Source organism: Phaenicophaeus curvirostris, chromosome 9, assembly GCF_032191515.1.
Source record: "Phaenicophaeus curvirostris isolate KB17595 chromosome 9, BPBGC_Pcur_1.0, whole genome shotgun sequence".
In the NCBI taxonomy this organism is placed as follows: Eukaryota; Metazoa; Chordata; class Aves; order Cuculiformes; family Cuculidae; genus Phaenicophaeus; species Phaenicophaeus curvirostris.
In genome coordinates, this window is record NC_091400.1 from 8279316 (window position 1) to 8292914 (window position 13599).

At 40.6% G+C, this 13599-nt stretch overlaps 1 protein-coding gene across 17 annotated transcripts in view; it reads right to left on the minus strand.

Annotated features, from left to right (window-relative positions):
• The window catches only part of ABLIM1 (actin binding LIM protein 1), a 204894-nt gene that overhangs the window by 75276 nt on the left and 116019 nt on the right, over positions 1–13599 (minus strand). For all 17 annotated transcript variants that reach the window (XM_069863747.1, XM_069863741.1, XM_069863745.1 and 14 more), the window contains exon 4: positions 12713–12822. In XM_069863747.1, coding sequence (XP_069719848.1) covers positions 12713–12822 — 110 coding nt within the window. The remainder of the gene's footprint in view (positions 1–12712; positions 12823–13599) is intronic.

The following is a 13599-nucleotide window of genomic DNA, read 5'->3' on the forward strand; positions in this document are numbered from 1 at the left end:
CCTCGGCTCTTCTGTGCCAGCTCAAGGCTCCATCCCACTCCATAACGACAACAAAGGCTGGAACAGGTCACCAAGGGCAGCTCTGGAATTTCCAGCATGGGGTTGAGGTAGGGACAAACAAACATCTGTCAGGCTGGCTTTGGCATGCTGATCTTTGCCTTTGGTTCTGGGAGGGTACTGCATCATCTCGAGGTCCCTTCCAGTCTGCATTTTCTTATGCTAAATCCCAAACTACACAATTTGCCCTCTGATTAGGACAAGAAATGGGATCTTTCCTCCAGTCTCAGTGGGTGCTGAACTGCAGCTTTAAACAGAACCCATTTCTCAGCTTCCTAGGACTACTGCTTCTCCCTAGTGTGCCAGCTTTGACATTCCTACCCAACTCCAATACATTCCCCGTTACATGCTTTTCTTGCTCTATAGTAAAGACATTTACTTACTCTTTCGGGGTTCCTCAAACTGTTTTGCAAGAGCAAATTAACATCATTATTTCCATCACAGATATGTTGAATGTCTTGAGTAAAAGTAAAGTTGTAGCCGAGTACTGTCTTGTCATGCTAAAATGGCTTTTAACTAAACCTGATTTTAACTCCGGCAGAGCAGTTGGGTATGTTCATGTATGTACATGACAAGCTAGCAATTATCATTATCCCCTAAAATAGAAAGTAAATAAGGCCAGGCTAAAAAAAGATTATTTGTTCATCCAAACTCTACAATTAAAAGCCATTTATGATCTCAGGCCTGCATGAGGTACATTAAAGCCCTTGGCTGCATGTCATCAGCACACAGCACACGCCGGCAGGATCTCAGTATTGCACTACGCACAGTATCAGCCTGACCTATAACCAGCACATGCTGTAAACTAAAGGGCCATGAGGTACAACTAGTGGTCCACAACCACATTCCAGAGCAGACTTGTACCAAAAAAACCAAACTGAAAACCCACCCCAAAATTTTGTGCAATGGTTCCCAGCATGGATCTTCCTGACGTCATACCTGGGTCTAACAGACTGCACTTCTTGACCTTGAGCTTTCTTTTGCTTGCTTTTAGTCACACAGCCTGGATTCTTCCCTACTTCCATTCCTTGCATATCCACACACTCAGATGTGCCAGTATAACAAAGAGGAGGAGGAAAATGCATCATACTCGTTGAAAAGCAGTGATCAGTACAGCTCCTATATGCACTTACAATCCAAAGAAAAGTGTAACATAACAAACACTATGTGAAATAACTTTTGAGCTGAAGGAAGACTTAAGATCAGACATTCCATGGCACCAATTCTCGTATGAAACGGGAAGCAACACATATTGATACATGTTTTATCCATGTCCAGAATCTTCAGCTGTATGACAGCCATTTCTCAACAAAAGCACTGCAGTATCGTAGAATCATAGAATAGTTTGGGTTGGAAGGGACCTTAAATCCATCCAGTTCCAACACCCCTGCCATGGGTAGGGACACTTTCCACTAGATCAGGTTGCTCACAGCCTCTATTGAGGTATGGTTTCAATAAGGACCTGATCAGAAGAAGGTTACCAAGGAATGCCAGGAAAATAATGTATTGCCCCCCAAATACACCCTAAGTAGGGAAAAAATTATTGCATCTGAGTGTACTGGACATATAGTTACCCAAATCAGAATGCAGCCTCCCTGGGCTGCCTGTGACACCAGCAGCTGCAGCCTCCACAAGCACCATCCACTCGCTCAGACATTGTGGATAAAAATTAAATTCACTCTCTCTCATAACAGCATTAGCTGACAGCACCATTTTTTTTTTTAGCCAAGCAAAAGCTTCTTAGACAATTCTCTGCCAGAAATGCTTAAACACGCCTGTTGTGTCTTTCACACACTCCAGCTAGGCCTGCTGAATCCGAAGATATATCCTTACATATTTAAGCTATAGCTCTGGAATAAAATAGCCCAGAAGGGTGTCATATTTGATGTGTCCAGACACAAAAGCAAATGCCAATGCCTGGACAAAAGGGCTGTGATGTGGAGTCAGCCAGCCCAAAAGCCTGGAAAACTGGGGGGACAGGACAAGGGAAAGAAGCGTAGCACTGTAGTATTATAATTGATTCAGTCCTTCTAACGTCCAAGCACCTTAAGCAGCCTCACTAGAAGATACAGGTCAGCGTGAGCGGCCACCCACGACATCTTGCTTGTAAAGATGTGATGGGAAAATGCATTTCCCTTTTTAGCATCTCCACCACCCCAAACATCCAGGAGTGAAACAGCCTGCACAGCAACCCATTCGTCACTGCCTAAATTAAGGATGGATTTTCTCCCTTTGCCTCCCTCCCCTGCTCTCAGCCAATAGCAGAGTGCTCTGATCACACTGCAGGCAGATGGGCTTGGAGCTGATACAGCTGTATTAACCCTAAGCACACTGCACAGAAATTTATCCACTCCTGTTTGGATTGCTTTGAAAATTTACTAGCAATTAGATCTTTATTTCACATTCTCTGCTCACCCTATATAACCTAGGAAAGGGAAATCACCTCTGCCTGCTTCAATCCCAGTGAACATGGGATTCAGCGGACAGGCTGGAAAGGGTCCAGAGAGGGGCCACTAAGATGATCAGAGGACTGGCAAACCTTCCATATGAAGTAAGGCTGAGAGAACTGAGTTTGTTCAGTCTTGAGAAGAGAAGGCTTAAGGGAGACCTTATCACCATGTACCAGCACATAAAAGGTGTTTACCAAGAGGATGGAAACTCCCTTTTTACAAGGAGTCACATGGAAAAGACAAAGGGTAATGGGTATAAGTTGCTCCTGGGGAAATTCCAATTGGACTCCAGAAGAAAATTTTTCATCATGCGAACAGCTAAACATTGGAATAATCTCCCCGGGGAAGTGGTGGATTCCTCTACACCGAACACTTTTAAGGCTCAACTTGACAGGGTTCTGCGCCATCTCATTTAAACTACAAATCACCTAAAATATCAGACCAGATGATCCCTGAGGTCCCTTCTTACCTGGCATTCTGTGATTCTGTGTTATGCAAAACCACGTGCAGTGAGAGTTTTACATGTACATATTAATTCTGCTTTGGGCAGGGTTAGCTCTGTGAACAGAGCTAATTGCAGTCTGATTTAACAATTCATACTTAAGTCTCCAAAAAGTTCCTTTCAGTCCTAATGGTCACCTAGTAACATGCCTGGATAAAGCCTGAAGCTGCCATAATCCCTAAAAGTCACAGGAGTAATACCCTTTTTACACTCCATCTTACTGTTCCCTTCCCTATAAACATGGGTTAAATTAGTTTTATAAAGACAGCATCAGCAGGGTTCTTCCCTGAAACAGGTAAAGCAGGCTGAATGAGGGGGATGATGATGATTATTATTATCATTATCGCTGTTGTTATAATTTTTAGAAGAAGCAAAGAAGCTTTCATTGGATTTACCTAGAAATACATTGTCAGACATAGCTGGACCTAAAGAGGAACGGTGATTTGGAAGTGAAGAAAACGGCAAATGTTTCCTCTGAAGTCAAGGTCAAGAAATCTCTAATTGTACATAACTCCTAACCACCTTGAATAACAACTTAAATCCCAGCAATTCTTCTGTAGCAATTTGAAGGCTGAGCAAATATCATTTCTCATAGTCAGGAAGACCAAGGTTTTTCCTCAGTCACCCTTTAACCACAGACTGGGCAATGCCTTTTAAAGCTTTGTTTTAAAATTAAAAGTTTCGATGATATCACACAGGCTTTTCCAGATCATCAAGGTATTTCTGTCAAAGCTAAAAATACAAACTCATTTTGCCTGTTTGCAGAATAATCAATGCCTTCAGAGTTTAAAGCACAACCATTTGATCATCAGGGCAGTGATGAATTATGGAAGTCAAGAGAAGGATAGAGAAAATCAGGAACTTCACATCTAGGATTTAGATCTGAGAACATAACTTAATTTTGCAATGAAATCTACTGCCAGACTCTGCCTCTTTGTCAATGCAAGGATGGGAGATGTCTGTCAGAACAAAATGCGCTGTTGCTCTTTTGCTAAAGGCAAAACAAATCCAAGCGGGCAGCCCTGTATTCCTGAAATCTAACAATAAGAGGCTGGGCGTGTACAATGGAGGGAAATAAATTTCCCATGGGAAGTGGAATGCAGCTTTGTCAGTTTATTATAAAGGGCAAGTTGGGAAAAATGGGTACTTTCAAAATAAATATTTTTAAAAATAAAATTATTGTAGCTCATTAAATATGGAAAGACATCACAATGGCATGAACCGGAATTATTTGCTTGCAGCAGAAGTCCCTGTTAACCATCTACAAGTACCTTGCACTGAGTTGCCTTTTTAAGAAACTGGTTAATATACATCTTGGATGGATCGTTACTCTAAACAGCTCTTTTATCACCTGATGTAATTTAAAGTCATTTGGAAAGATGAATGCTCTTTCTCAAATGTAATTTGTTAGCATGACATTATTTTATCAAAGTAGTTTTTATTTTTCCCCTTCATATTTATGTAAGCATTTGTGTTAATCTTCTACACGGGAAAAGGAAACTGTATTTCCCTCCTTCCCAGCTCTTTATACATCTCCTTCATCAAAGGAGGCCAAACCCATTGACCTTTTAACAAATCACTCCCGCAAACTGTCCCTGCAGCCACATACCACCAAGTTAGCCCTTTTCCATAACAACAACCTCAGTCCTTTCTTCAATACAACCTTTCCAACAGGTGCCTGAATTCAAAACCAAAGTGGGAATGAAAAAGGAGGAGAAAGAAAGAGCAGATATGCCACAAATGATCCAAGAGAAGAGTGTTTAATTATCCTGTAAAGAAAAGATAAAGAATTTTTGTGGTTTTTTTTGGTTTTTTTTTCCAGCTTAGCAACCCCAGAGTCCCAGATGCAAAACTGCTCTGAAGGATGAAACACAGCCGGGAATATCTCAGCTGAGGCTAGGCTTTACCCTGTTATTTCTTTTACCACCCTTCAGTATTCTGACAATTCCAACTATTGCTCAGGGATCTGGTTTAGTTAGTGGACAGGTATGGTTGGGCTTGATGAACTCAAAGGTCTTTTCCAACCTAACAAATCTATGATTCTATGAACTGAATTTGAATCACAATTTCAACTCACAGCACCTCAAGTGAAACAAGCTCCATGGTTTAGTACCCCGCTCATGGAGAGCTCATTGTGTCTTCTCATCTGCAGACTATTTTTGGGTAATTTTCGATTGTCACTCTTGGAAAACAAGCAATTCAAACAGGGTACAACTTCCAACAATAGGAATGAAACACATGGCAACTTTTGTGAAGGTTTTTATGCCCTTGGTGATAAACTACTGCAAACTAAGGTCTAGCTAACAACTAATCCACTTTTCACATTGTTTTTAAGTGACTTCTGATGCCTGACTTACTGCAAGCTTTTGAACATGACAATTCTCAGTAGGTGTGTTTTCCAAGCTAGTGATGCCTCCTCATACAACACCCATTTACTGAGCAATTCCTTGCATTTCCCCCAAAACGTTCTTTGGAATCAACTTCTAATTAGCATTTCTCCAGTGAGAGCTAAGGAGATGGAGAAGTTTTGGTTCCAAGCTCAAGATGGGGTTACACTAAGACAAATAAGAACCAATACTTACTTAGCACACTCTATTCACAATTGTTTCTGTCCAATTCACATGTAACACAAGGGTACAAAACAAATGGGCAAACTGGACTGAAAACACCTTCCAGAAAAACAGCAAATGTTGTGACTTTCTGATTGAAAGCTCATAAATCCGAAATTCCTGCCCTGCCACAACTATATCCTCAATACAGTTGATGCTCCGTATCTATGAGCCAGAAGTTAGTGTACATCAGTGCTTTATACACTTCCAGAGAAGGATCTAAGGCAATTTATTGTAAGGCAGCAGTGAAAATACCCGTCCTTGTGAAATAAGAAATAGTTGAATAAATGGAGGCTACACAACTGATTTAGCCATTGCTATGAAACAGAAGCAATGAATAAAATTAATCCAAGAAAGCAATTGAAATGATGAAAATGCTTCAAAAATTGAAAACATTCTTCAAAAGAACAAATCTCCTTGGATTAATGACAAAAATGGGTCAGTGTCATTGGAAGGATTTATCAAGGGAAGAGCTGCGTATTCTTAGGCATAATCTAATGGCGTTTGCCAGAAAGCAATCGTGCCTGGATTTGCATTGTTTCTCTGCATTTTGGTTCATTTCATGCATGTCAATTTGATTATTTTATTCTTAAAAAGGGGGAAGGGTAAAACTTTAGACCTATCATATGTTCAATGGGTAGTCATAAATGCAGTCACCTCGCAAAATTATTAGAATAAAATTCAGATTAAAGGAGAATTAAATACTGATATTTAAAAATCAAGGGTTTAATTTAATAACAGAATTTAGAATTTTAATTAAATCCAAGTTAAAATTACAAATGGGATCTGAAAAAAACCCAGAGATGATACTTGTTCTCATTTTCACACCTCTGAACAAAGTCACTTTAAAAATATTTAAGGACATGGTGATCCAAAGGAAATAGTTTTAGAAGCTACAGGTCCTTCACAAATCAGCAGTTCCAGAATTAAAATAAATTTTAATGGATTTTGTTTTTTCATGCATCTATTAGACATCAGGTAGTTTCTGAAGTTAAAAAAAATCCACAATGCTATTTTATGCATTCTAATTGAATTTCAATTTCCATTCAAACAGAGCTTGGCATAAATCTCGAGCAAAAGTAGTCATCAGGGAAAAAATAGAGATGTTAAAGAATATGATGATTTTATGCAGGCCTATATTAGTTTAAGTAAATGTGTACAGACATGGAGTATCCCCATGCTTATCAATTAGACTTTTATAATTAAAATCAATATGTAAAACAGGGTTACAATCAATTATTCTAATCAAGGCTTGATGGGTTCTTAGGGAAACCATAATTAAAATCAGTGATTTAAATCACAGTGTTTGAAATCAACCCAAAATGATGTCTGTGGTATGCCTTGATTCTATGATAAATCAAAAAGAGAGGCACAGGACCACATGAGTCCCTTCTGTCACAACCCCAAAATCTTCAACTGAACCTCCAGTACCTACACGTAGGTATGCAGGCTTGAATGCTACAGGAATATGTGTTTCTGTAACTTTCACAGATAAACCAGGAATTATGAAACAAGAAAAATCTGTGTTATGTCACAAAATGAAAATCTTCATGTTCAAAACTATACACAGGCTTTTTAAAATTATATTTTAAAAATCATAGAATGGTTTGGGGTGGAAGGGACCTCGAAGCCCAACAAGTTCCAACTGCTTTGCCATGGGCAGGGACACCTCCCACTGGACCAGGGTGCTCAAGGCCCCACTCCCAGAAAATGCATATTCAAACCAAAAATTGTTGAGCCTGTTGAAGTTTCTCAGTGCACTCACGCTTTATGGATATTGTGAGTCCGCATCCTGTAAGGCAAAACTGGGCTCAGTGTCCTACACTAACGCTTATCCACGTCTGTGCTAAGCTTTTGTACAATATCTATATATACCATGTGGCTTTGACACAGTCTGAAATTGTAGGGTATTTCCTAAGAATAAGCTCAAAATCACATACTGGAAGTTGCTTAATACCTTTTAAAGCCAAAAATCACTGCAGATAGCTTGCTTACAAATGGCTGGCCAACTTTTCCTCTTCACTTTTTAAGTGTTCCCCATGGACTTGAAGGAGACAGCCCAGGCAAGATGGACAGAGAACAAACTAATGAAAAATGAGTCAAAGGTGGCCAAACAGTTACAACATCCCAGCTGCAGACTCTTCACAAGAGCTATGATTAAAAGGAATTTTGCATTCGTTTCATCCACTCAACTAACTTCTAATAGAGAAGTTTGTGATGCCTACAAATCATCTCAGACATTATTTCTGAATACTGGCAACAATCACCTACATCTCTATTTAATGAAAGGAAGTTATGTCGCAAATATAAAACTGCCTTGAGAATTAGAGAGTCTTTAAAGGAGGTCTGCAAGGCAACTTTGATGCTTCTCCATTCTGACGCTTCATCATTTCCAAAACCACCTCGCTCTACCCCTCAGTTTCTGGGCAGTGAGGCAAAAGATGATTCCCATTTTTTCCTGCCCACCTTTTCTGTAAGGAAGTAAGGTTTACTGGCTCTGCTCTACCTCAGCATCACCAGAAACCTGGTTGGAAGTTTCAGATATTTACTGGGAGCTTTACTGCATCTTTTTTGAAGAGATAAGGCTATTGAATAATTAACAAAGATATTTTTCTCCTGCAAGTTCATTAAACTTTAAGCTTATTATTTATACCACAACAGAGCTAAGATCGTGAGTGGTGAGCCAAGATCCAGCTCTGTCAGGCTCTGTACTGATAGGCGTGAAGCATTTGTCCCAGAGAACTTAGATTCTTTGGGTCAGAACATAATGTGCAAAACAGACAAGGACAAACAAACAAAACAGCATTGTGAAATCTCCATGTGGATGCTGGCTGGTCAGGGAACAGCTGCAATGAAGATTAACTGTAGTACTGGCCATTTTAAAAGCTCTGGTCCATGTCTTGGCTGCACCACAAAGCTCTTAACTCACAGGAAAGACTGTCACAAAGAAAGGCGAGTTGACGTGTCTTTCTTGTGCTTCTTTCCAAACAGTGTCATCATTGGGTATCTCTGCATATATAGGAAACAATTATTTATTTCACTGAAAAAGAGGAAACTCTGAAAGTCTCCACCATCATTTTAAAAGAAGATGAATTTTTCAAATGAGAACTCTCGCTAGGAGATTGTAATGCTCCTGTTTCTTTTGAATGAGGAAGTCTTCCTACCTATCTAGCAAGCCCACTTTTTATTTGAAATGCAATTTCTTAATGAGTTCATGCATGCCACCAAAATGATCCAACCTTTCATCAAAAAGGTAAACAGAAATAACTAAAACTTCCTTACCAGCACCCAGAAAAGGGCTCAATCTCCAGCAGAGAAATAGAATAATATCATTATTACTGAAGTGCTTTCTTGTGGAGTAGTGAAGTGGAATGCCTAAGGGAAAAATCTCTTTTCAAGAAAGAGAGCAATGCATTAAACTGTGTTTGACGACACACAGTCTCTTCAGAATTTCAAAGCTGTTCCCTGAGCCGGAGGACTGTGGGCTTGAGTTGCACCAGCACAGACTACTGTCACCTCCTCACAAGCCCATCCTAGCATGGGGGACCTCTCCATGGCTGCTCTGCTCCCAGCTCCCAGTACTTTCCACAACACCTCTTGTGCATTCAAGAAGAAATGCAAGCCAGTGTGATACCTTTTAAAAAGGAAGTTCTAACTAAACTAGGGGTTTTATGTTCAAAAGTTCACATCCTTTCACTTATCGGCTGCCTTGGTGAGAATTCACTGAGAAAATTTATGTGAAGTAACAGACACCAGAAAACCACACGTCAACATTAATGCAGGCATGCCAGGAGATAGAATGCTCTCTTTTATATTATGTAAATCAATCCAATTTGATACACATTTAGTCTATTGAGTTTCCTCACTTCTAGCTTCTCTTTGTTTTAAGGAAAGCCTCCTCCAGTGGTCTACTTGGTGACAGCAATATAGGATGTAATATAGACACATAGAATGAATGAGATTCTTTTCTAAAAGAACGTGCATTAAGAAAACCATCCTTTCAAAAAAGACCAAAGTAGTAGAAAAAAATTGATATGTCTGATTCAGCTAGCAGGAGAGACACAGAAGCAATCTGGGAGAACTTAAACTAATTAAAATTTACTCCTCAGTGCCAGCAAGGAAGACTTCTCTGTATCTATGTCAACTTTTGCACAAATCTGGCATATGTTTGAAGATCGAGGATGCTTCATTAGTAATCTAAAAAATTTAGGTTTAAGAAGGCTAAGTGCCAGGTCCTGCACTTGGGGCACAACAACCCTATGCAGTGCTACAGACTAGGAGAAGTCTGACCAGAAAGCTGCCTGGAGGAGAGGGACCTGGGGGTGTTGGTTGACAGCAACTGAACATGAGCCAGCAGTGGCCCAGGTGGCCAAGAAGGCCAATGGCATCTTGGCTTGGATCAGAAACGGCGTGACCAGCAGGTCCAGGGAGGTTCTTCTCCCTCTGGACTCGGCACTGGTGAGACGGCTCCTTGAATCCTGTGTTCAGTTCTGGGCCCCTCACCACAAGAAGGATGTTGAGGCTCTGGAGCGAGTCCAGAGAAGAGCAACAAAGCTGGGGAAGGGGCTGGAGAACAGGCCTTATGAGGAACGGCTGAGAGAGCTGGGGTTGTTTGGCCTGGAGAAGAGGAGGCTGAGGGGAGACCTCATTGCTCTTTACAACTACCTGAAAGGCGGTTGTGGAGAGGAGGGTGCTGGCCTCTTCTCCCAAGTGACAGGGGACAGGACAAGAGGGAATGGCCTCAAGCTCCGCCAGGGGAGATTTAGGCTGGACATTAGGAAAAAATTTTTCACAGAAAGGGTCATTGGGCACTGGAACAGGCTGCCCAGGGAGGTGGTTGATTCACCTTCACTGGAGGTGTTTAAGGCATGGGTGGACAAGGTGCTAAGGGGCATAGTTTAGTGTTTGATAGGAATGGTTGGACTCAATGATCCGGTGGGTCTCTTCCAACCTGGTTATTCTATGATTCTATGATTCTATGAACTTATAAGCACACACTGGTCTCACTTTTATCTGTCTGTTCTTCAGTTTTCCTCTAAAATGCCCAGAAACTCTGTACTATATCTTCCTACAAATCTTTGCCTATAAAAGAACAAGACACACAGTGGCAGGAACTTGCTGATTTCTAAACAGTGCACTCTAAACTGTTGAGAGCAGGAGCTCTCTTGCTGCCTGTGCTGCTAAGGCAGCTTGCCCGGCAGGACCCAAATACGACTGCAAAATAAATCTCATCATAAGTTGCAGGGAAGATTGTTTTAAAATCCTTGCTACCTACAGCTTCAGTGTGGAACTCATGAAGCAATTCAAGCAGAGACCATGACTATCAGAAAGCGACTAGCTCTTGGCTTGCTCACCATCAGACAGCTTTAGTCTAGCACTTACTCAAGGCATTCTGGCACCCGCAGTCATGCATGTGGGAAGTGGACACACTGGTGAACAAGGGTTTCACTTATTGAGAACCAGAGTTAGTTGTTGGGGAACCTGCGCTGTGACACAGAATCACAGAATAGTTTGGGTTGGAAGGGACCTTAACGATCATTTGGTTCCAACCCCCTGCCATGGGCAGGAACACCTCCCACTGGATCAGGTTGCTCAAAGCCCCATCCAACCTCATCTTGAACACCTCCAGGCATGGGGCATCCACAGCTTCTCTGGGTAACCTGGGCCAGTGCCTCACTACCCTCATCATGAAGAATTTCTTCCTTATATCTAATATAATTCTCCCCCTTTTCAGCTTAAAACCATTACCACTTGCCCTGTCACTACATGTCCTTGTAAAAAGTCCCTTTCCCTCCTTTGAAAAAGAATGTCGGTACTGTCCAAAGTCCCTATGCATTGCAGTTCCTTGCCAATTATGCCTCCAAAAAATTGGTAATTCAAATACAATTTCCACATTATTCCTTTTCCTCAGAAAGATTCTATGGGTCCTTCAAGTACCTCATACATTTCTATATTGGTTTGTAAGTCTTGTAAGGCTTTTACAGGTTCCTAAATTCTTCCTTAACTGATTAGGACTGTGCATTTTCAGCTCCAAGCCTCCATTTATGGTGGAAAAGGATCACTTAACACACAGACTGGCATAACAAAAGAAGTCTCTCATTTTCCATTTTGCTAAGTGTCTGATTACATGCTCTCAAGCAAAGTAGATAACCTGAGATTCACTTGACTCATCCACTGAGCGCAAACATCATCCAACTTTGCTTATACATTGCACTTCATAATCCTAGGATTCCAAAACCAAGTACTAGAGCAAAATACAGAGCGTCTCCCTGAAGGACACTAACATGGGTGGAAAACTTCCTAGCATCACAAGGAAACTGGTAGCCAGTCTGAGTCAGAAAACTATACCGGGTAAGTCATTGCAGATTGAAGTGCTGAGTACAACCCAGCAGTCAGAGAAAGAATCAGAATTTCCTAGAGATTTAAAGAATTAACTAACGGAGGCAGAGATTAATATCAGTAACTTACAAATTACCTTTAAAAAACATTAAAACCCAACAGGAAGCCAAGAAACTTTCCCTCCCAAGCTTTCTTCATTCTCTCTCTTTCCTCTCCACTTCCTGTCTCTCTTTTTTACAACGGTTTCTTGGGGTTCTGATCACAGTATCATTGTGGTATTGCTCTGCTGGAGACATAAACCTTTTACATGATGATTTAATTAAATTAAGGTGTTGAACAGCAGAAGAAAATTAATTTCCTTGGACTTTGTCCTCTTTTGAATACTCAAACCTGTGTACTTATATATGAAAAAAATGCAATCTATCACATCTGAAACCTCAGATTTCGTCAATTACTCTTCCAGTGCCTATAAAGGAAAAATCAGACCTTTTACAAATCCAGTCATTGGAGAAAAGTTATATTTTCTTATTGAAATCTTTAAGTGTCTTTCCTACCTGTAGTAACAGGCACTATTCACACGGAAAAAACAGCAAAGAAAGGAAAGGAAAAAAGATGGTTCTCAGAGAAAATTCACATTTCTGAAGGTGAAGGAAAATTAAAAAAAACCCAAACCACAAAAGATGGTATTAAGTTGCAACAAAACACTGATCAGCCTGGGCAAGCGAGAGGTTTCAGAAAGAAGATGGCATACTTACTGCTCGAGGAAGACAGTTCTTTTGGACTGGAGGACATTGGCTGAGCACACATCTGACAGAGACAGTCCCTGCCGTTAAAAGTAACTCGATCGCCTGGTGGAAATGGACGCCTGGAGAGTTAAATGAGAAAAAAGTATTTTAGCAAAGGTTATGCCATAAATTTTCCTCTGTTCCTGATGTCTTGATTTTGCTGCCTCGCTCCAGCACAATCAAGATCTTGCAGAAAGTGAGGCCAAATAGTTTCTGCAATGTGGCCTTGGCAAAACCAGGCACTGGAAGAAATCCAGCTCGTGGATGCAAGCAGAGCAGGGGTTAGATTTGCCTTATATTTTGGTTTAAAAGCGTTATCAAATATACTGTGTTTAAAGAGTAGACAACAATGAAATCCACTTAGACACAACAGCTACATTTATGATGGTCTCAGCGCGATGTTGTGGACAGCAAATGGTACAGAAGGGAACTCAAAGAATCAGAATTGGTGTTGATGCTAGTGAAAGAATGTGAAGCTCATCAATCATAAATGCAATAGTTTTATACATATTCAGCAATGAAATACATGAATATATTACAGTGGATGTAGCAGTTAGAAAAAAAAAAAAGAAACATTATCCACAATTGTTCTCCTAGACCTTTAGAATAGGCATCTACATTACAGAACCACCACTGTAATTGCTGCCTGTGCAGATGGTGTCAGGATAAAGGTAACACTGACAGGACTATGGAAATGTGAGATTATTTGCTGAATCCAACAAAACATTAAGAATGTGGGTCGGGAAGAAGTTGACATCACTGTTACCTCTTATTTGCTGTACAAAAAAGGACGAAAAACATTTTATATGAGCATTTCACTAAACTGAGAAGGTTCAGTAACTCCAGATCTTGAGGCG